Source organism: Neolamprologus brichardi, chromosome 16 (assembly GCF_056152115.1).
Source record: "Neolamprologus brichardi isolate AB-2024 chromosome 16, ASM5615211v1, whole genome shotgun sequence".
In the NCBI taxonomy this organism is placed as follows: domain Eukaryota; kingdom Metazoa; phylum Chordata; class Actinopteri; order Cichliformes; family Cichlidae; genus Neolamprologus; species Neolamprologus brichardi.
This window is the reverse complement of record NC_142119.1, coordinates 17,511,392-17,532,920: the sequence shown is the minus strand read 5'-3', so window position 1 is coordinate 17,532,920 and position 21,529 is coordinate 17,511,392. Positions and strand designations below refer to the sequence as shown.

The 21,529-nt window shown below is 39.5% G+C and overlaps 1 protein-coding gene across 2 annotated transcripts in view; it reads right to left on the bottom strand.

Annotated features, from left to right (window-relative positions):
* Nucleotides 1-1,066: 1,066 nt before the first annotated feature.
* The window catches only part of cerkl (CERK like autophagy regulator), a 33,455-nt gene continuing 12,992 nt past the window's right edge, over nucleotides 1,067-21,529 (bottom strand). For both annotated transcript variants that reach the window (XM_006788126.2, XM_087829647.1), the window contains exons 4-14: nucleotides 14,465-14,596; nucleotides 13,643-13,706; nucleotides 11,038-11,168; nucleotides 10,842-10,916; nucleotides 6,915-7,092; nucleotides 6,255-6,320; nucleotides 5,765-5,802; nucleotides 5,557-5,665; nucleotides 5,334-5,430; nucleotides 3,311-3,507; nucleotides 1,067-1,898 (exon numbers count right to left, since the gene is read on the bottom strand). In XM_006788126.2, coding sequence (XP_006788189.1) covers nucleotides 1,820-1,898; nucleotides 3,311-3,507; nucleotides 5,334-5,430; nucleotides 5,557-5,665; nucleotides 5,765-5,802; nucleotides 6,255-6,320; nucleotides 6,915-7,092; nucleotides 10,842-10,916; nucleotides 11,038-11,168; nucleotides 13,643-13,706; nucleotides 14,465-14,596 — 1,166 coding nt within the window. In that variant the 3' untranslated portion in view covers nucleotides 1,067-1,819. The remainder of the gene's footprint in view (nucleotides 1,899-3,310; nucleotides 3,508-5,333; nucleotides 5,431-5,556; nucleotides 5,666-5,764; nucleotides 5,803-6,254; nucleotides 6,321-6,914; nucleotides 7,093-10,841; nucleotides 10,917-11,037; nucleotides 11,169-13,642; nucleotides 13,707-14,464; nucleotides 14,597-21,529) is intronic.

The window sequence follows — 21,529 nt, the reverse complement described above, 5'->3', positions numbered from 1 at the left end:
ATCACACCGTTTTTTTCCTCCCACTATTTGTTTTGGGATGGGTCTCCTCTGCTTAAACCAGCAATTTTTTATGGCACAATCAGCTCATCTGATGCAAATCCACACATTTCTGTTTTGCACAAAGTTAGTTCACTGAGCCAGCAATGTTGACCACTGGTTGGATACTCCAACGTTTAGGATATGATCAGCTTATTAGCGCTATCTGTTTTTACCTACCCTCTTGCTTTTGCAAACTGCTTCACAATAGAGGAAACTGAGGGCAGTTTTGATGTAGGATTAATAGAAATTTCAGGGCAGAGGATTGAAAAATGAGCAGAATGCAGGATCTTTCTACAGTGAATCCTCCACTGTGCTGCCTCCTGGTGCTATGGTTCCTTAACCTCCCCGTGAGCCTGATTTCACACTTGTTTACAGTTTCTCTGATGCTTTGGAAGCCATTCAGAGAAGAAGAAAACAGGAAGCCATGCTGGTATGTGGAGGGAAAAACAATGAGAACAATGTACAGCCAGATGAGCACAAGTGCACCACGCAGGGCAGCTAGAAATGAGCATTTCTCCTCCACTCCTCCTCCTTTTGGGCCCAGGAGGGTCAAACACACAGAATCAAACATAATGAGGCACGAAGGCTCTTTTAATGTGGTAACAATCACAATGTGATGCCCATGAAAAAGTTTGTCCTGTGGGAGTTCTTTAAATTAAAATTAATACAAATAAAACAAGAGAGGAAAAAAACCATAAATGTGATGCATTTTAAATAAAGCACATTTAAGGTTAACCACTCCTACCAGTGAGGTAGGTGGGAGGCCTAATGATCGACAACTACTTGAAATCACTATTTTCAAAAGAATGTTTATGGCCCGAGCTCTCAAAGTAAAGCTCCATTTTCTGAACAGACACGTCACAAACACTAAGTAAACATGTTTGATGTGGTCAGTTTTCACAGTCCTACTTCCTAAAATTGACACCTGGGCTTTTTAAACTGATAACTTGTTGGTTCAAGTAATAAATTTTTTTAAAAAGCATTGTGTTAACGGTCTCCATTTAGACTGTTCACTTAGCTGCTGCCCTCCACTCCGGTGTGTGTTTAATACAAATGCACCTCACAGATTCACACCGAGTATTTTAATATTTTAATAAGTGACTTTGATGTTCTTATGTGAAGTTGTTCTGCACTGGAGAGTCTCACTGCTTTTAGCAACACTTTTCTATTAAAATAAAGGATTTTCTATTTAAACAGCTTGATTTTTATACTTTATTCCAGTCGCAGTATGATTTGAGTCAAAATGAGAATCTACATGCATACATCAGGTCTGTTTTTGCTTCACCATCGTCTGCACAGATAGAAAAGTCACCTATTAATACCTTTATTCAAACATGAACCCTTTAGGAAGTGAAATAAACTGGATTTTGAACACAAATTAAACAAGTTTGTTCTCTGCCATAGAAACAAAAACTGGATGAAAAAAGCAACATATGAAATTAAAGTCACATGATCTGAGAGAAATGGGTAATGATACTGTAGTAAATTGTAAACATTAAACCATTTTTATGTGCATTGGTCAGTTCTGCAGCTGATACATGAATAAAACTTACAAAACATTCACATTATACTTTGATAAAAAGAATAGAAAATTAATACAGCTTTAAAGTAAAGGAGCTTTTTTTATTTTATTTATTTTTCCTCTATGAATATATTGTTAAAATCCTGGCCGGACGACCAAAGTTTCAAATTGTGAGTTCAGAGTCTGTACAAAGAGCACTGTTGAGTCATTTTGGTTACCGTGGTGAGTGTCACACAGAGCAGCGCCCCCTTGTTGTTCTCAGATGCAGCTGCAGGAGACAGACGACTCGGCCTCTTCCACCTCCTCGCCGTACAGAGTGATGAGTCTTGGGTGGACTCTGAATGCACCACGAAGACATACAGAAACACAGACTCACAGTCAGGTGGATATTAAGGACCTGCAGACATGTTGCTATGGTTGCAGGAGCATGGCTTGATTGGTATTGATGTAAATGTCACACAATGTAAAGAAACAAACACAGTGTGAGCTCCAGGACAAGGAGACCAGTCAGTCGCTTGGTACTGTGAAAAATGAAACCAATTGCATCGTGGATCAAAATCTGCTGGTACTTTTCTTCATTATTTCATCCATTTTTGCACTACTGGATGAAAAGCAGCACCAAAACATGACAGAGCCTCCACCTGCTTTAGTGATGGCTGTTGACACTCACTGTTGTACCTCTCTCCTGACCTGCTCCACACACACACAAAAAAATTTGATCCAAATATTCAAATATGAATTCATCCCTCTATAACATCTATTGTCACTGATATTCAATCCAGTTCTTGTGTAATTTGGCACAACTCAGCCACGTTTCCATTCATGAAGAATGGCTTCTTAACAACCACACTTAAACTGAGACCATTTCAAATGCGGCTTCAGTGAGCAGCAGATGGATCAAATGCATTTTCAGGTCTTTGCTAAATTTTTCAATTTCTTTCGATGAATTTCAACATGACTTTCAGATCATGTTATCTGTTTTTTAGGCCGGTCACTTCTTCTTTTGTCTTCCGTTTGTCCAGTTTCCTCAAATCTTTTAAGAACTCACTGAACATCATACTGAGATATTACGGAAGAGGATTAGGGCCACTGGAAAAGAAAAAAAAAGTAGGCACGTCTTTTTTTTTCTTTTTCAGAATTCTGACTTTAATCTCAGAATTCTTAATTCTGAGAAAAAAGTCAGAATTCTGAGGAAAAAAAAGTCAGAATTCTGAGAAAAAGGTCTGAATTCCGACTTTTTCTCCCAGAATTTCGGGAGAATGCCTCTTTTTTTCCAGTTTCCCTAATCCTCTTCCATAGAGATATACCAAGTTTGTGGCTAATATCTCTTTGACAATCATCATGTTGGTGCAAAAATATTATTTTGTGCTAAGTTGTGTAGACACAACATGGGTTCAGCCCTTGTGTTAGGTCCCTTTTTATGTTTGAAAGATTCATAAATCACTGTTAATGTTTTAATAAACAAAACAAGATACCTCTGAAAATGATGAGGTACAAGGACTGGACTGAAAATAAATGAAAGAGCAGCCATTGTCCAAAATAATAATAATAATAATAATAATAATTATTATTATTATCCTCTATATTCACCTCTTCTTGCTGTATTTTATTGATCTGAACTAAAAGGAAAAATAGTGCCTTGATCATCAATAATCAATGCTTGAATTAATCAATTCAGAGTAATTCCTCTGTTTGTAATGATTGTATTATCTGGATATATTTTTAATAACGAAGGCGTGAGCGTCCCACCTGATGAGCACTTCATTAGCAATTTCCACCAGCTCTCCGTCGATGTTCCAGGGGAAGGTTGTTCCTTCTGCGTGGATGAAGGGTGTGGTTTTCAAGTCACCCTCCTCTTCACTCTCATCCTCAGAACAGCCAATCAGTGAGCAGGGGCGGATCTTCACTGCTGACACAGCATGCGTCTCCACGAAGGAGAAGTTGAACTGCACACAGATATTCAGTCAGAGCTTTGTCTGTGTGTGTGTGTGTGTGTGTGTGTGTGTGTGTGTGTGTTAAAGCTGAGCTGATGAGGTCAGAAAGAGCCATTAAGATTTCCGTTAAGCAGCTTGTTAGAGTGCACCAGGATCTGTCTGTGGTTCTTCCGGTCCACTGTCCTCTGCTGTGAGGTTCCAACAGGGGGCAGCAAAGACCAGCTGACTGTCCCACTGTCTGTCTGTCTGTCTGCTGTCCTCTCCTGCAGGTTTGCGCTTTCTTAAAGTAAAGCCGTTCTTATAGGACAGATTAACATCTATCTTAAAACAAGAGCCCAGAGGATTCCAGTACTGTCCTTAAATACACACTTGATTTACCTTCACGAGACTGTGAATTGTAGAGAGAAATATTTTACTACTTCACTACGCCTAATTGATGGCTTAAAAATTTTCTCTAGCAGTTTCTAATATTTTGTCACCACTATTTCATAATATGAATTTGAATTTATTGCATCTCATTAAAGAGGGAGACCTACATTTTCAGCTTTTTTTAATAGATCAAAGCAAACAAAGGATATTATTAATTGATCATGGAAATATCCAGCAGGTTAATGTATAATTGCAGCTCCGCTTCAATTTAATGCTGCTTCAACAACCAACACACAGGAGGATTTGCACCAAAAAGCACTGAAACTTTAAAATTATTTTGATAAAATTATCAGATTAACAAAGGTGTATTCAGTTTTTCACACACTCTACATCACACAAGTGACAGGAGAGGTTTAAAGTCCACAGTAGGACATAAACTGTAAGGGTCACATGTGGGCAGCTCCACTTGAACACCTACTTTTGCCGTGCTTTCTGCTGAGATGTCAGGACGGACGCTAGCAGGATGTAGGCCAGTCAGTAAACAGCCTGTTTACTCCAAGTCTGAGCACCACACTGCCAGTATATTTAGTAAGTGGGTTAGTGTGCAGTCTCTCTGCCCAGACCAGGTCATGCTGAACCAGGCTAATCTACTCACTAACTTCAAGGAAAACTGCGGTATTTTTAAAACTGGGACCTACTTTCCCATCTTCTAGAGTCTTTAGGTGTTGTGAACGTTGAGGGATTGTGGTATAATCAGCAGCCATTAATCGACTGTAACACAATCACAAAATTGTCCCGAGTCAAAGTGCTTGTGTGACCCTGAAGTCAAGAGTGAGTTACCACGACAATAAATTGCTCTCTTTGGTGGAAAACATCCGGGTGAAAACACATATAACAGCTGAGGCTGTCATCAGCATAATCTACACACTGCACAAGCTCTGTGCAATTAAACTAAGCCCATCATGATAACATCAACATGTTGTCTTTGCTTTTTAGCATAGTAGAGTTTAACTGACGCACAATGTCCACTCAGAACAGTCTTGGAAGTGTTGATTTCTGCAGGTTTTTGTGTGTTTTTAGTTTATTTTCTTGTGTACAAAGATTTCCTAACTAACTAAGATAAGAGGAATCGAAGTCATCATGACGACCATTACAGCAGGCTGGCATCACAAGCATCTTCACTCACTATGCTGCGTTTGTAACCACCATCAAACAATTTCACAATGAGAAATTGCAAACACTTGAACTTTAACTGCACCAGACAGAAAAAAATTCATATTTTTTTGAGTAAACTGGGAGTTTGTAAAGAAAAAAAGGTAGCTATCGTACTCCGACATTCCTTAGTTGTGAATATTTTAGATTGCAAATGTTCAGTTCCTGAGCCTTAAAAGATCTGCTAAAGGTTTTAGTGAGGATTTGAATGGAATAAATTGATTCATGTTATTTTCACCTCTGGCAGGTGTTCTCACCTGTCCAGTAGAGCTGCTGTATCTCTTTAGGTGTTTAATAAACTCGGACCTGGAGGTGTTTCCGACCGCAATCAGCGCTGCACTGCCATTTGCCAAACTGTCAAAAACAGGAAGTGGTGGAGATTGTTAGCATTATTAGAAACATCATCATGCATTAACGTGCACTGTGATGTATTCAAGGCCAAAGAGCAGAAGATTGAGCTAATCTTCGTACACTGTGTACCTGGTGTTTGGAGCTAGTCCTTGAGGTGCGTGTGGACTCAGGCAAGGGATAGACATGATGCTGATGCTCAGATACAGGCCCTGATTGGTCACCCAGGACTCCTCCCCCTCTGTACACACAAATCAAAGAAAGAAAAAGTAAGACAGAGAGTAGCTGGTAGCGATTAAAATCTGATTTGTCCATATTAATAGAGAAGTAGTGGTTTTACCAGACTTTGGGTCCTGGTCTTGGTCCTGGTCCTTATCTCTGAGAAGCAGGAAATCAAGTTAATTTTTCAAACATGACAGAAGAGTTGCATTCACAGTGAAGAAAATTTATATAAAGGACCAATATCATCAAACACAGAGCCAGTTATTAAACTAATCATGGTAAAACAACAGCTGTGACTCAAACAGGCTCTCACTGTTCTTAATAAATTTACGTTGATTTTGTTTCTGGTAGATTTGTGCTGCAAGTCTCTGTAGTAGACAAGCTGTTACGTGGTGTGTTTGCCTTTCTGGTTCAGCTGCTGAGTAAATGTAACAGTGCAGCAAACTAACAAACACTGTTGGTGTGGAACAATTACAGTCTCCTCTGAGTGCTTGTAACCTGTTTAAACAAATGCATATTGTTTTTTATGGTGGTCTGAAGACACTTTAGATGTACCATCCAACATCACAGAGCGTATGTGCGTGTTTGTGTGCGCGCGTGTTTCTCACCGCTGTACAAACAAATTGCTGTTTGACTTCCTTGCTGATAAAAAGGAAAGCTGACAGTCCTCCGGTCTGAGGGAGACAGAGAAAAACAGAAATAAGAAACCAGCTAGTCCTAGACCTAGCTAGACCTCAGTTCCACTTGACCAGTTGGCAACCCCTTGGCAACCTCCGGTCACTAAGAAAAAATATGTATTTTATGAGTGGTTGCTGGAGGATGCTTGCTTTCAGCATGTGAAAATGGTGGCAAAGAAAGTGATGAACCAAAAATCACCTTGTGATTACTTGTGTTGCTAGCAGAATGCCACATGGAAGACACAGACTCAAGCTTTAGCGAAATGATAAAAATGGGATGCTAACAGGAAACAGACAATCTTTTTGCAGACAAATCAGTGTCATCCATACATACTACGAGTGACCTCAGCAACCTTCCAGCAATCAAAAGCATCACCAGCACCGTGGAGCACTGTATACCTCTTTGTGACCAGTTTCACTTAGCAACAGCTAACAACCTCCAGCAACCAAACAGTCATGGAATACAGTTTTCCTTAGTGACCAGTGGTTGCTATGGGGTCACTGAGGTCAGTCAGTCAGGTCTGTGTGACTGAGGCCTTAGGAACGCACATTTACATTTAAAAGTAAAAATTATATATGTGTGTGTGTCACCTCAGCCTAGCCAGCGTCTTAACCAGAGCATACTCTCGCCGCCGTGACGATGGCATCCATCTCTTCTTTTCTGCCCTCGCTAAACTCCGCCCGCCAAAGCCAAACATGGCAGAGAAACCGAAGCACACCAACTGGCCATGAGACGAGAAGCTGCACATGTCCACCTGCTGCAGGTGACCTGCAGGCAGAGAGACACCAGCACAGTGAGAGAAGACCCTTTAAACGATTCATTAGAAACAGTTAGGATGCAGCAACACACACAGCTGTGTTTCCATCACTTCAGAGGACATCACACAACTCTTACTCCAAGCCTTCACACTGAAAATGAATAATTGTGTAACCTTACTATGCGTTTGTATATTTTGTGGTTTTTATTCATACAAAATGAGACATACAAATACACACAGTCTAAAATACGGCTAATTAACAGACTGTGTGAAGCCGATTAATAACTCAGAGGATTGAAATGAATCTGAGGAAACATTATCAACGTTTCCTCAGATTCATTTATGTGTGTGGTAAAAAAATGGCTTCCACGCCAAACACTGCTTACGGTTTTATTTTTCTACAGCCTTTGAATGCAGTACAAACCATAGAAATAACTACAATAATTTAAAAAATAACCAGATTTTTCCATCAAGCTCCTTTACTGAGATGCTCCACCAGCTTTTAGATGGATACACACAAAGGCACACGCACTAAGCAGGCCATCTGGCCACATACCTGCTGTAACCTACTGAACTGAACTGCTGTCTCCGCACCTGTCTGTCTGACTGCCTGTCTGTCTCTCTGGACAGAATCTGATTTCCTCACCATATGGCGTGTTGTCAGTGTGTTTGTGTGTCAGTGTGTGTTGCGCAGGATTAAAGCTGAGACGGTCAGTGTGTCACCGAGATCAAACCTGCGGCACTTCTTAAAAGGTCCAACCAATATTCATTTACATCACAAAGTCATTATCTTTTTGTTTGGCTCCTAATCCACCTTTAGGATTTATTTCCATACCATATTGGTAGCTCTTATTCAAAAATATAGTGGAAGAAGTGGTTGAATGTAAAAAAAATATTTGTACCTAATATATCCTATATATATTAAGCACAAATATAATAATCAGTGAAAGTAAAAACACCAAAATGACTGAGTTAATTCAGCAGTAAACAAACTGATTATTAGAAAGTTGTGTTAGCGTCACATGAGCTGGATGACTGTCTCTGTTAGCAGTAAAATGCTCACAAAGTCATTTTTAAAAATGCTGAAATAAATGAATATCAACCAACAATTATCCCACACAAGCATTTAGGGAGGAGACAAAAGACAAATGAATTTTAATTTATTTAAAGGGTAGCCCCTTGAGATGCAGTATCTCGTTTTTAAGGGCAGCGCTAAAAATGGACACATGAAACCACCAGTAGGAGGATTTAGGGCTGCTGCTCAGCTCCAAGGCTATAACTTTAAACTTTGTTTTTTATTGAATTAAACCATAATTTCCCCCCTCGTGAAACGAGCTTTTCTAAAACATACTTTGAAAATACCCCAACACTCTGTGGAGATGTTGTTACGTCACTGTATGAGAAGGCTGCTGGGCTTTTTGGATTGATAGCATAGAATTCAAATTATCACTGTCATGTAATATGTCACAGTGAAATGACTCTAATTACTATTATCATCAGAATTTGATACATTCATTCTATTTACATTTAAAAACTCTAGAAGAGTTGAATGATTTGTTTATTTTATTGGGTTCATGTGAGCAAACAGCGAGCAGGGAGTCGACTCAGTGTTTGAGGAGCTGGTTAGTGCATCTGCTTTGTGAGCTGAGTTTGTTGACGCTGTGAAACATCCTCATGGAGAAAGACTTTTTCAGGACTTGTGGCAGTTCTTATAACTTCTAATGTTCAAGTTCTTGAGTAAATCATTAATGAAGGTAGACTTATAGTCATTCTGTGCCAAGGCAGAAATCACTGTAATGTGCCTGAAGTGAACAGAGTGTTCATAATGAAAAAAACAAACAAACAGCAGACAAAGCAGCAACAAAACTTTCTACACTTTCTACAACATTTCTACGCTGCCCAGTACTAATTAGTAGATGACCTGCACAAAAATTACTGGTTTGTGGATAAATGCAGGTAAAAATGCAGACTCACACTTTTGTAAAGCAGGGTTCACATGTACCAGTTTCATGCTTCATTTATGCACTTGTAAATGTGCCATATTGCTTGTACTTCTGGCATCAAAATGTCAAAAATCTAATTATTCAGACTGTTGTATATGAGTTACATCAGGCCGTTGTTACTCCCAGACAGCTAGCTTGGCTAATCCTAATTGCTATTTGAACCTCGACCAGCTTGCCTTCTGGTTGTTCGTTACTGCTATGATGACGGTGCCAACAAAGATACCACTCCAAACACCAGGAGGGCCAACCGTTGAGTATTAATTTAATATATATCAATATCATATTGAATCTGTTTGTGAGTCTAGAGATACAGTATGCTGAAGTTTCAGTGTACAGGCTATTGCATTGCTTTGGGTTTTGCTATATCAGAAAAGAGAAATTTACATATTGCTAAAATTGTCTCTATTTTTGTCCCACTCATTGTTGCAGTGAACGTTTCTAACAAGCCAGGCTAGAAAAGGCTCAGCAGGTTTTGAACTTCTGGAAAATTTAAACTCTGTGAGCAAGTAGTTTTTCGTACAACAATGAACGAGGCAAACTGCTTTAAACAGGTAAGGTGATCATTGATGAGATTATTGCAAAGTGGTCAAGGTGGTGACTTTCATGTCATGCTTTTATATATTTATGTTTAGAGATCAGGACAGAATTGGCCCCCTTATGAAGGATTTTCCAGCCTCTGTTAAACAGAGCAATGAATTTTGAACACAGCTTTTCCAAACATTAGTTTAATTTTGGATGCTTATATTATTTTATGTTGCACACAGAAAAAAATACCCCCGCAAAGTTAATAGCCAATTGTGTTTTCTTTTTGTTGGATAGCAGCCTGCAGCCATTTGTTGTAGTTTTCGCCTGTAGATCTCTCTACAGCTGAAATGCTTTTTTATATACAAAAAAACACCCAGAAATACAAAAGGTCTGACACACACCTATAAACAAGCTAAGGCCATTTCACATACAGAAAATTTTAAGTGTCAGCTGCAACTCCCAAACATAAGTTGATAAAAGGTCAACAGTTAAGCCGCTATTTTCAAGGGATGCTCAGGCTCTGGTAACCGTAGCAACAGCACTGATGCTTCCGCCCCTGTTAGTAGTTTAACGTACAGCAAGGAGATCATGTGATTGTGGATGAGCCCACCTCATCAGTGTTATGAAGACAGGAAAATTCACCTGGAGTCACCTGGTGTCTGTGGGAACAGCTTCCTACCTGGGAATTTTAACAGTTTTCTATTGTTCAGGAAGTAGTCTCATTAGGGCTATTGAATTTTCCCATCTGTCTCACACACATACAAACTCAGCTCACAGTATTAATTAGTGACAATGAAACATCATCACACCATAAGCTGTCATTCAAACACAGCTGCCCGCCCTGCTGCTGGGTGATTGGTTACCATGTTTACCTGACAGTGTGGTGGTCAGAGACAAAGGGGGCGGGGCTGCTGCGAGCAGTGTAAACCTGTGATTTAGTGATTTCAAGTGAAACAGACCCTGTTGTTAGACATCTGTCTGTTCACTCCCTCCAGAGTCCAGTCCCACCGCCTGTCTGCATGTTTGTTTGTTCTTAAACACTGTCCCTGCTGCCGGACTGACATTCAGCCAATCACAGCAAAGCTTAGCAAGCTTGTCCAAAATCTTGGACATAAATGTGACAGATTTATAAAAAGGCATAGACAACGCTAGGTGATCCAAATATAGATTTACTAAAGACAATTCCAACCAACCCCAATCTATGTAACAGATCTACAACATGTAAGCTTTACCCAAGACGATGTGGAGGGCTGCAGTGACTGGATCTCTAACTCCATGAACAGAACAGGAAACCACATCTGTGGAACCTGCAAACATGTGAAGACAGACCGCTAATAAAAGTACTTCATGTCGTGTTTTTGCATACCAGCATACCAAACCTTATGAGACCTTAAAGCAGTGGTTCTATATGAGAATGCCCTCGCTTACCAGCTGGGATGATTCCCAGTGGCAGTGCGGCTCTCACTGGTTTTTCTGGGGAATCTGCATCCAGCTGGGCTCTGAGGACCAGAGCATGACACAACTCTGCAACTGAACCATCTCCACCGACGCACACCACCCTGACGGACAGGTGGAAAAAAACACTAGTGTGAGGACAGGTAGACATTTACACAAGTCAGTCTCAATCATCCAAATCTAAATAAGGGTTTATTGTGAAGCTCATTGAGGTGGTTATACTAAGTCAAGGACACAGACTTCACTGACATTATAGTCTTCTTATAGCGCTTTTGAGGTCTGCTTGAAGTGTTGATCCATTGTTGGCTCATTGAAATGTGAAGTCTCCATAAACGCATGGTCACAAAAAATTGTCAGAGACTCAATCTTGGCACCTAATGACAACATTTACATTATTTGGACCCAAGCGAACTTAACAAACTCACAGCCACAAAAAGTATAATACACCTAGAAGACATTTCACAGATCTCAAACTCCTGATGATTTAAAGGAAAACCATCCAGCAGAGGATGTGGCTTTTCTAGTAAAATTGACAATTTGTTTTATAATACAACAGGGTAAGTAACCTGAATGTTTTTGGGCACTAACTAAAATGTTTGTGCAGGGTGGTCCTGAACGTGTGATGCTGAGTACTTATTTCTTTTAACTATTGATGAATATCGACTGATGGTGAATGGATATTTATAAATACTCTAGGTTGTATTTTCACTGCAAAGGTTTGTATTTTAATTAAGCACAAATATTTCTCAACATTTCATGTTCAGTAGAAAAACATCAGTACCAAAGTTTTGATACTAGAATTAAACTACAACTAAACTAGTAGACACACAGAAACTGGATTTCAGAATGACTGTGATGGGTTTTATTTTGAAAGGCTCCAGTGAATTGCTCTCCTACAGTCACCAAAGTTTATGAACTCTTTAATATTTATGATTGCTGGTTTTTTTTTAAAGGTCTACACACTAACAGGCGGCAGTATAATCCATGTCTTGTTTTAGAATCTTAAGTTAAGTGTTAAAATTGTAAGTTTAGAATAAAGTTGACTATAAAAATAAAACAAACATATTATATTTAACTCATGGTGTGAAATGCTTTCGAGCAATATTTTAACCATAACAGATGGAGAGAAGAAAAAAAAAGAACTCACAACCACAGGGTGAGAAAAAGGATACACTCTGGACAGTCTATCATATGGTAAGCTCAAAGAGACAGAGAGGGAATCATTTACAGTCACATTTCTACTAATGACCCATACAGAGTCACACGAAAGATAAAACTCATATTTTGATCACTTTTGAAAAAGAAAAGTTGTATTTTATCTTAGGGTAGGGTGGGAGGCAGTTATTGTTTGTTAGTATTAATAAAAAAAAATTTTTAAAAAAAAAAGTGAAAAAGTCAGAAGGTTCATCTTCCGAGTCTTTATTTGCAGTAAATGGGAGGTGAACAGTCTCCGTCCCCTCCCCCTCTTCCTGAGTATGGGATTACCTGGAGCTGTAGTCGCCACGGTGACAGCCAACCTAATTGGCAAATGTAGGTTTCAACCAAATCACACACACACAGACACACATACATAAATACACACACACACACACCCAACCACCTACCCACACTCAGCAGCTAGCTTAGCAACGCGGAGCTAATCTTCTCTAAGCACATTAAGCTTCATGAGGGCTGAGCACAAAAGCTGCTTACACACACACACACACACACACACACACACACACACACACACACACCATCAGGAAAAGACTGATGAGAATTTGATAGCTGCTTTTGTACTTGTAGCTGCTGTTCTATCATTGGAATGAAAAGTTATTTTAACTTTAACAACAAAGTGAACAGTTAATGTTTGGTATTTCATCATCTTACCTGTGTGTGTGTGTGTGTGTGTGTGTGTGTGTGTGTGTGTGTGTGTGTGTGTGTGTGTGCATGAGGTGTGTGAGATCAGTCAGGGTCAGTGTGTTTCAGTGTCCGCCTTTGACAGTAAACTGCTGTTTGATTATCCAGTTCACCTCAGTTCAGCAGCAGGATGATGTCACAATTTAAACATGGTAACTTTCATGTCAACGCACTTACCTTTAAAAAGTCAACTATTTCCAACTGTAAGATTCCACTATCACCTGTCCTCTTGAGGAATAGGGGCCAGCTGATCGTCAGCTGGCTTTCTTTTAACCTGGACCTGAGATCATTTATCTCACCTTCAAGTGCATATTTTAGACTCATCCAGTTTAAAAGCTACAGACAGTTTTATCGATCTCACAGTGCTGACAGCGGATTGCTTTAAGCTTAACATACAGAAATGTCTACTTGATATTTGACACACACGATACAGCAGATCATCTGATCATCTTCAAGTGCGTTGACTACTTTCAGCACAATTAAAGGTGGCTCCACCTGTCTGTAATTAGTCACACATTGGTTCAGAAAGCAACATATTATGATACTGAACATCTATGGGTGAATAATAACAAAACTACATTTAAACTGTAAATTATTTTTACAATAATTTCTTACTCTGGATTTTTTAATGGAAAAATCCAGAGTGCTTTTGAAAGCAAAAAAGATATAGATGACTAACCCATCATATTCATCCAGTTTGCATTCCTTTATCACTGAGAGAGCATGACCCTTCCTCTCTGTTACTGGAGAGAGAAAGACAGGTAAAGACAGAGAGAGGGGTAAAAAATAAGTAAGCAGATGGAGAGACATTGAGATGGACAGAGATAAAGTGTTCGTGCATATGTGTGGTCAGATGAAGTGTGTGTTTGATGACTGCCAAAAAAAAAGTGGGACAGCGGATATCACACCATCTGCTGAGAGGGGGAGAGTATAAGCAACCAGGAGGAATCAAGAAAAAAGGAGGAGAAAGAGGAAACATGGGAAAAGTGATGAGACAAGAAGATAGGAAATGAGAAGGAAAGAGGACACAAGGATATGAGGCAGGAGAGGAAAACAGAAAGGTGAAAAGAGGACAGGTGGAAAGAAAACAAGAAAACAGCAGAGAGGAGAAGCACTGGAAATGAGACAAGAGCAAATGATTGGAAACAGGAGGAGACAGGAAAGGAGAGGAAAAAAGATGGAGAAGATGAGGGGAGGAGTGCAGAGGAGGCTGTCTCCCTCTGTCACAACAGATGGGCTAAGCTCCGCCCCCTATATCAGGTTACCTAGCGACCAGAAGCTGCCATTAACTCTGACCTTTGGACTCCCTCCACACACACACACGCACACAGATTTCAGTATCATGTCTGGTGTCAGTAAAGATCTAGTTGTTAAAACCCTGCCTCACATAGTTTTATATTTAAAAATAAACACACAAAAATACGTACATTTATTTATATTTATTAATCTAATTTTTCAGTGTTTCTACTGAGCAGAAAAATAAACACTTGGATGGACTAACCTGTGATGTCGGTTTGGATGTCAGCCATCTTGAATAGAGGAGCCACGTGGTCTCTGTAGATGTGAACGGCCTCCTTCTTGTGGCTGCTAGGGTTGATGAAGACCTTCAGATTTGTAGGACGGCTGCTGAACCCTGAAAACACACACACATGCACACACACATTTAGCAGGTGCATCATAGGTTGGATTTTGAAAGAAAATGAAACCCTGCAATGGTTGGTTAGCTACACTAGTGATGGGCTATGAGTCAGTTATTGTTCAACAGACTAAAAGATAGTTAGGTCCATACATCTTAGCACAGTAATACCACAACAGTGAATTTTAAACAAAACAATGTAGATGTGAAGTAGGCACAGCTTTAATTCAAAAGCTCTCCATTAACACTTCAGTAATTACAGTGATTTTCACGCAGAGTCCCCCCATTTTCAGAGGATCAAAACGACTCCATGCATTACTAAGAGATTTTGTCCAGATGTGCAAACCAGTTGGTGGCAAACTGGTTCACAGTCATGAGTTTTTGATCCTTTGAGTCTCCTTTATTGAGACTCAGTTGCACTTCATGTTTATTAGCATTCAACAAATATCTGAGTAGTGACACCTGCTTTTCAGGAGTGGCTGTGTGATGATGTTACCGGCAGCACGTCAAGCAACCATTGCAGTGGGATACACTGGCGGCTTTACACTGCTACTAGCATAGCTCCTTGGCTGTACGTAATATTTCCAACTACACCACATGTGTGTTTTGGTCCACAATAATAGTCAAAAATGAAAGAAAAAAAAATGTGTTCATGTGCTACTTTTAGTGAACAAAAAAGATAAAATAGAAAAATTACTGCTGCTGATTACATAAAGTTCTGGATTATAAAATGTCTATGAACTATCTTTCATCATAGCCAGCTGAGGGTTCCACTTCACGTTCCTCTGCAGCTATGTTCTGATAGGTGAAGCAGTTTTATATGTTTATTCATGTGTACTCAAGAAGTTAAATAACTTTTCATTTTGGACAATAAGATTTGGAAGACTGCAAATATTTTTCTAAAAATACTAAAATTTTAATATGAGCTCTTAATGCGTTAATTAAAACAACCATTAACTTACCAAGTGATGACAAACATAATCAATCAGCACAACAGCTAACTGTCCTTACTTGAACGCTGATCACAACACACTTTGTTATTGTGGCCGACATTAAGTAACAAACTGAAGAACATCTTCACTTAAAATTCTGCATGGATCAGAAACTGACTTCCACATACCCCAAATTTAAAGTATTAACCCAGAGATATATATAAATAAACAGATAACACATGTGTCTGTACAGCTGCTTCAGTATATGTGGAGGTGGCCTGTTTGATACATCAGAATATTGTTTACATCTACAACACTGGTTGATGGGTGTGTGTGTGTGTGTTGTTTCATAATATCGACACACTACACACATACACAGACCCCCTGTATGACGCATCATTAGGCAGATTTAGAGACCGCATTATGAATCCCTCTGGACCATCTCAGATCAATACACACACACCAGCTCCATTATCCCTCTCATTGCTATAATCTGCTCCCAAAAGGCCGTGACCTCGCCCTGTTAATGACCCCCACACACATATACACACTGTGCACCTCCTGCCATCACTCCACCCCACGGCTCTGACCAGGTTCTCCGGAGCTCCTGTGAGGAGCTACCCGACACCTCCACATCTCTCTAGTGGTCCCCCATCAAATACCAGAATCTCCACCCTGTCGTTGTCCCACAAATCTCAGGCCTATTTCCATTCTAAGCAACACATCTGTGCTGCAGCACTAAACAAACAAGCCTGAATAAACCTACATTTCTTTTTGGTTTTATGTGGAAATGCAATCAATTAAAAAAGGCCTCAAAAGACACCTTATCTCTTACTGATCTTATAATTATAAGAAAGGACCTTGTGATGATAACAGAGGGTCTCATTACTATCATTAGGAGCAAAGTTGGGTTGCTTAGTTTTCAATATTTATTCATGTGTGCTGTAATTGATTCTCCTTCAGTTTAACGAGCATGCATTATTTTGCTCTTTAACTCCTGATAACAAGAGAAATGGAAACCAAACAAACCTTTATTTTGAAATCTGGAAGTATTCTTTGGTGGGATTGGCACTACTTTTGTGGCAGCTGATTCTATTGTGGATTTTTTAAAGCCACCTTGGATGAATTTTAGAAAGAGAGTAACTTCAGCAGGTCAGACTGGGTTTTCTGCATGTACACTCCCAAAATCTTGAAATAACTGCACACTTTTAACCAATAATAATAATAATAATAATAATAATAATAATAATAATAATAATTAAAAAAAAGATTTCATTGCATCCCATATTAAAGAATAAAATACATGTAGATTAAATAAAAATAATGGCATGATTGCCCACTGATTGCCTAGCTTTAGTGACAACTGATGACTTTTCTTATTGTGAGATCTTTTCTTGTAGTAACAGTGCACAGTACAGCAGTGGTAGATTTTGGCACTAGCAGTGGTTGTCTTTGTCTTGTTCTCTACCTGCTGCAGGTTCTGGTTCAAGTGACTCTTCAGTCTACAGCAAATCTCCAGAACATGCAGCACATAATCTTGGATAGACCTTGGGATCTATCCATCTTTCTTAATAGACATTGTGCTTTCAATTTCTTATGCAATCCAGAAATAGGGAACTGTACATTTGAAAATGAGTGGGTTTTCCAGAATGTTGAAAAATAAAGACTTAACATTTAGACCAGTTACACTTCTTTTAGAGAGTGTATACTGGCAACTTGCTTATAAAAGCTAATAATGTGTTAAAAATGACAGAAATCACTCTCACACTGTTGATGCATAAACAGATGCTTTCTGTCATAAAGGAACCATCTTCACAACAAATGTAAGAAGACGACAGACTCACAGATATAAAGAGGTCAAGTATCCATCAGATCATCTCCGAGCCTTGACCAGTGACAGGTTGCTATGGCGCTGCTGAAATGTTACCATGGTAAATAATCCCTGTGTCATCAAGGAGTAGTGTTGAGTTTCTGACTGAGCACTTAAGACCGGACTGCTGCATGTTGTTTACAAACAGACTCCATCTCCAGCTTTCAAACATAATTTTTCCTGTCTGCGTATGTTCTCAGTCATCCAGGTCATCGCAAACCTAAGGAAATCCAAATCTTTCCATCCTTAGATCATTTTTAATTAATTCACAACTTCATTACCTACACAAGTTTTCTGTGAAGCATTTAACATGCAGTCATTAGATCAGCCTCAGTCTGTATCAGTTTCTCTAGTGTGAAAATGTGCTACTTTACACTTTTTTAAAAAAATCACTGCAAGTTGAAACATTTTGCAATTAAGAGGGTTTTAATTATAAATGATAGTCACAGTGGACAGTGCGGGCTGACAGAGGTTATAGGAAAAGAGAGGAAGGATATCAATATCAAACTGTTAGTGACATGGTGCTCAGAGCATTTGCACCCGTGGAGTATGCAGCTCAAACGCTCACATATCTGGTTGTCCACCACGATGACATGCTTCACTAGTTCAAGATTTTGGATTTGAGGAGGAACAATCCAGACAACACCTTTCTAAAAGAGTGTAAGGAAAGCCACCTCAGATGGTAAACACTCATCCTCCTGGGAGTCCCGGGAGCTCTTATATATAAATAAAAGACGATGGAAAATACAGTGCATGGGTAGCAGTTTCCTGAATTTAATAAAACACGACTATACTCCATTTCTAGAGGTAAAACCTTGCATTTTGATGTTGTCCTTTTGACCACATGACAACTTACAGTACCACTGGACTAACAACACCCATTTTACTCTGATACTGTGACCCCGAGGTTTCTGTAAGCAAGCAGCAACCGCAAGACAAAAGATCTGGGACGGGTCGCTGTGGCACCTGGTGACCTATGAACGCTCACTTCAGTTGTCCTGCGATTTCCACCGGCCTGTCAGTCTGTTGTGGTGTTAAACAACTGCGGTCAGTCGATCCTGCAGACTGACTGTGAGTATGGATTTGGAGTCTATACAGCAGCAGTTCTCGCCTTTTGTCACTGACTACCATTCACTTTCTGAACAGCATTCTGCAGCTGCTTCACACAGCAAACAACAAAAAATGAGGTTCCAGAAACAGGAAGTGTCTGCGCTGTGCTCACCATTGTGCAGATGACTGTTCAGACCCGAAGGTTAAGAAGTGGTGCCGGCGTCGGCTGTGGCGGGACTGCCCGCTCGGTGACGCCATGATTCGCACAACAATACGCTTTTCACACTGACCTCTGGCTGGAAAATAGGCTTAATGTCCACACAGTGGCAGAGCTACTGACTGTGTTTACCTTTCACACACACACAGGCACACAGACTCCTCTGCTGCGGTGTGTAAAGTCACAAAAGCCGTCACAGCTTGATGTGCAGTGTGACCACTTGAGCTGACACACGACCTGCGGGCCATTCATGTCTGTGAGTGTGAGTGCGAGGCCATAAGACAAAGACTTGAAGAAGTTGTGACTTTGCTGCAGGGCCTCATGGGTAATCTGGTTTGATAGACAGACAGATGGACAGACAGACAGGTGACCAGCGATAACATGTCAGACTGATGCCATGGTGATAAAAGGACAGTAATGTGTGTGTGTGACCTCTGACCTCTTCATTTATGGATAGCTTGTAATGTCTCTGTTGCAGTTGGCGTGGTTGGACAAATAGAGAAGAACTGAAATGTAAAATGTGTCCATGTGAGTTAAATCCACACAACAAGCACTTCAACATTTCTATTGTGTGTTAACTGTCAGCCACGCACCGCCCACTACAGTGCACCTGGGAAATCAGCGTCTGGGAACGTCCGGCTGCAGCAACATCCAGAGCTTTAGCAGCAGGTGGTTGGGCAATGAAGAGGTTATACTTTTGAAAACTTTATGCTCTATAGAAAAATTATACTGATGTCTAAAGAAACTAAACAACTGTGACATCTTCTGCACTTTATTTGATACTTGAGACTGAGTCAGAGACATAAGATTGTTTTTTGGGGGGTTTTCCTAGCATGGTGCAGAAGAACTGAACTCAAGGCTCGGACATCAAATACATTGCACACCACTGGTTGAACTTGAACACCAACAACAGGCCAGCCCCTAAATAAGCTGCAATAAAGCTATTGCAGCTGCAGATTCAGAAATATTGCTGAAAACCTGAAACTAGAAAAAAGTCATGTCTCCATGCTTTCAGCCTTGCAGTGTATGTTGTCTAAAGTTTCAAGCCTCAGAGATATTTCTTATGCACTAAATATGAAGTGGTTGTATACACACGTGTTCATGCAGACAGTAACTAATCTCTCCTGCAGACAACATGATTTAACTGCTGACAGCACTTTACTGAGTACTGCTAAATGTGTGTGTGTGTGTGTGTGTGTAATCCTTTGTCTTTGTTCCTGTGGATTAGCAGATTAGTTCTCTGGTCTGATGTAACTGTGACTCACCTCATTAAACTGAGTGATGAACAGATAGAAAACAATGAAATTTTAATCTGAGCGGCTAGCACTGCATCATCATGCAAATCATCTGCAGACGTACAAAACACAAAGGTGTGCGTTTTAAATCCTGGTATATCTTGGGCAGCTGCAGTGCTGACTGACCATGTTGTCTTAGAAAAATATCAGCACAGATTTCAGCTCAGTTTTGTTCCAAATAACATAAGGTTTTGAAATGTTATACATTAAAGCCCCTGAACTATAATAATGGCAGGGTGTCAGCACATCTAAGCAGAACAACCAGTAAAAAAACACTGCAACCTTTCCACAGACTGTAGAAAAAACTGCTTTATCAATCTAAACAGTTTATGGTCCAGACTAACTTGCAAGCCAAAGTTTTATTGCAATCACTTGCAGTAAACCACATGTTTAATTACTATGTTTAGTATTTTAGTTAAGTGTGTTAGCATGCTAAAATGTACTAATTAGCAAAACAGATTGTATATAAAAGCTTTTTCTAGCTTTTGGACTTGACAATTGTAGGCAACGCACAAGTGTTTTAACCCTGGATCCCCCCAAGCAAGGGACAAATTCTGTGGTTGCAAAAACACTTTAAGTTATACAGAAGTTTCTGGGGGGAAAAAAAGCTCTGTTTCCATGATCTGCAACCTCTGTGAACACTGATGATTTTACGAGCTAGTTTCAAGTCTTATTCAATAAAACATTGATTTTGTAAATTATGATCCCATTATTAACAGAAAGGAGCATGAAGCACGGTTATCTCACTTGGTAATGACTTGTGATTAACATGACAAGAATCCTCCACTGTTTGGTTTCAAAGTCAGACACCCCACAAAGGCAACGTCTGGTTTTAAAAAGCTAAGATAATGAACACGATCTTAGCTTGAAGCTAAGCTTGAAGCGTTACAATGGGACTTCACTGAATGAGCACTCAACACAAAGAACAGCTAAGGCTGATGGGGATGACAGTTTTTCAGATATTATAACAAATTAAAATTCTGGCCTAATGAAAAATGTATTATAATTCAATCTTCCAACAATGCAAACATTTCCAACACTTTACTACTTAATTTTTCTTTTTCAGCTTTTCCAAACAGAACATTCTTGTTAATGAAAGTGAACATCAAAAACAAGACTTTATGACTCCAAAATCAACTATTTGCCATGGTAGCATCTCATCAGCAAAAATACCAAATAATCAGAGCCCAGAATACAGTCCAGCATCAGAATTTTGTTATGCTACAAAGAGTGTTGCCTTTTATTTACAGTTGTGGGTGTGGCAATTTTTAGGATACCTTACTGACAACATTTGTACAAAAACATGTAGAAATACAGATGTTGTATGTCTAGTAAGAATCCATGTATTTATTCGTTCATTTAACAGTTGTATTAGCTATGATGTAAATAAAAATATCAGTTTAAATTTGTAATGTGTGAATTTAATGACAAACTCCATTTAAATAAGTCTCCATTCATCAAACCATCTAATGGACAGATGTTAAGCGTGCTAGTTATAACAGTATTACTCAGCAGTGTGTGTGTACAGTATAATCATCTTAGAGTATGACACTCACTGAAGCACTG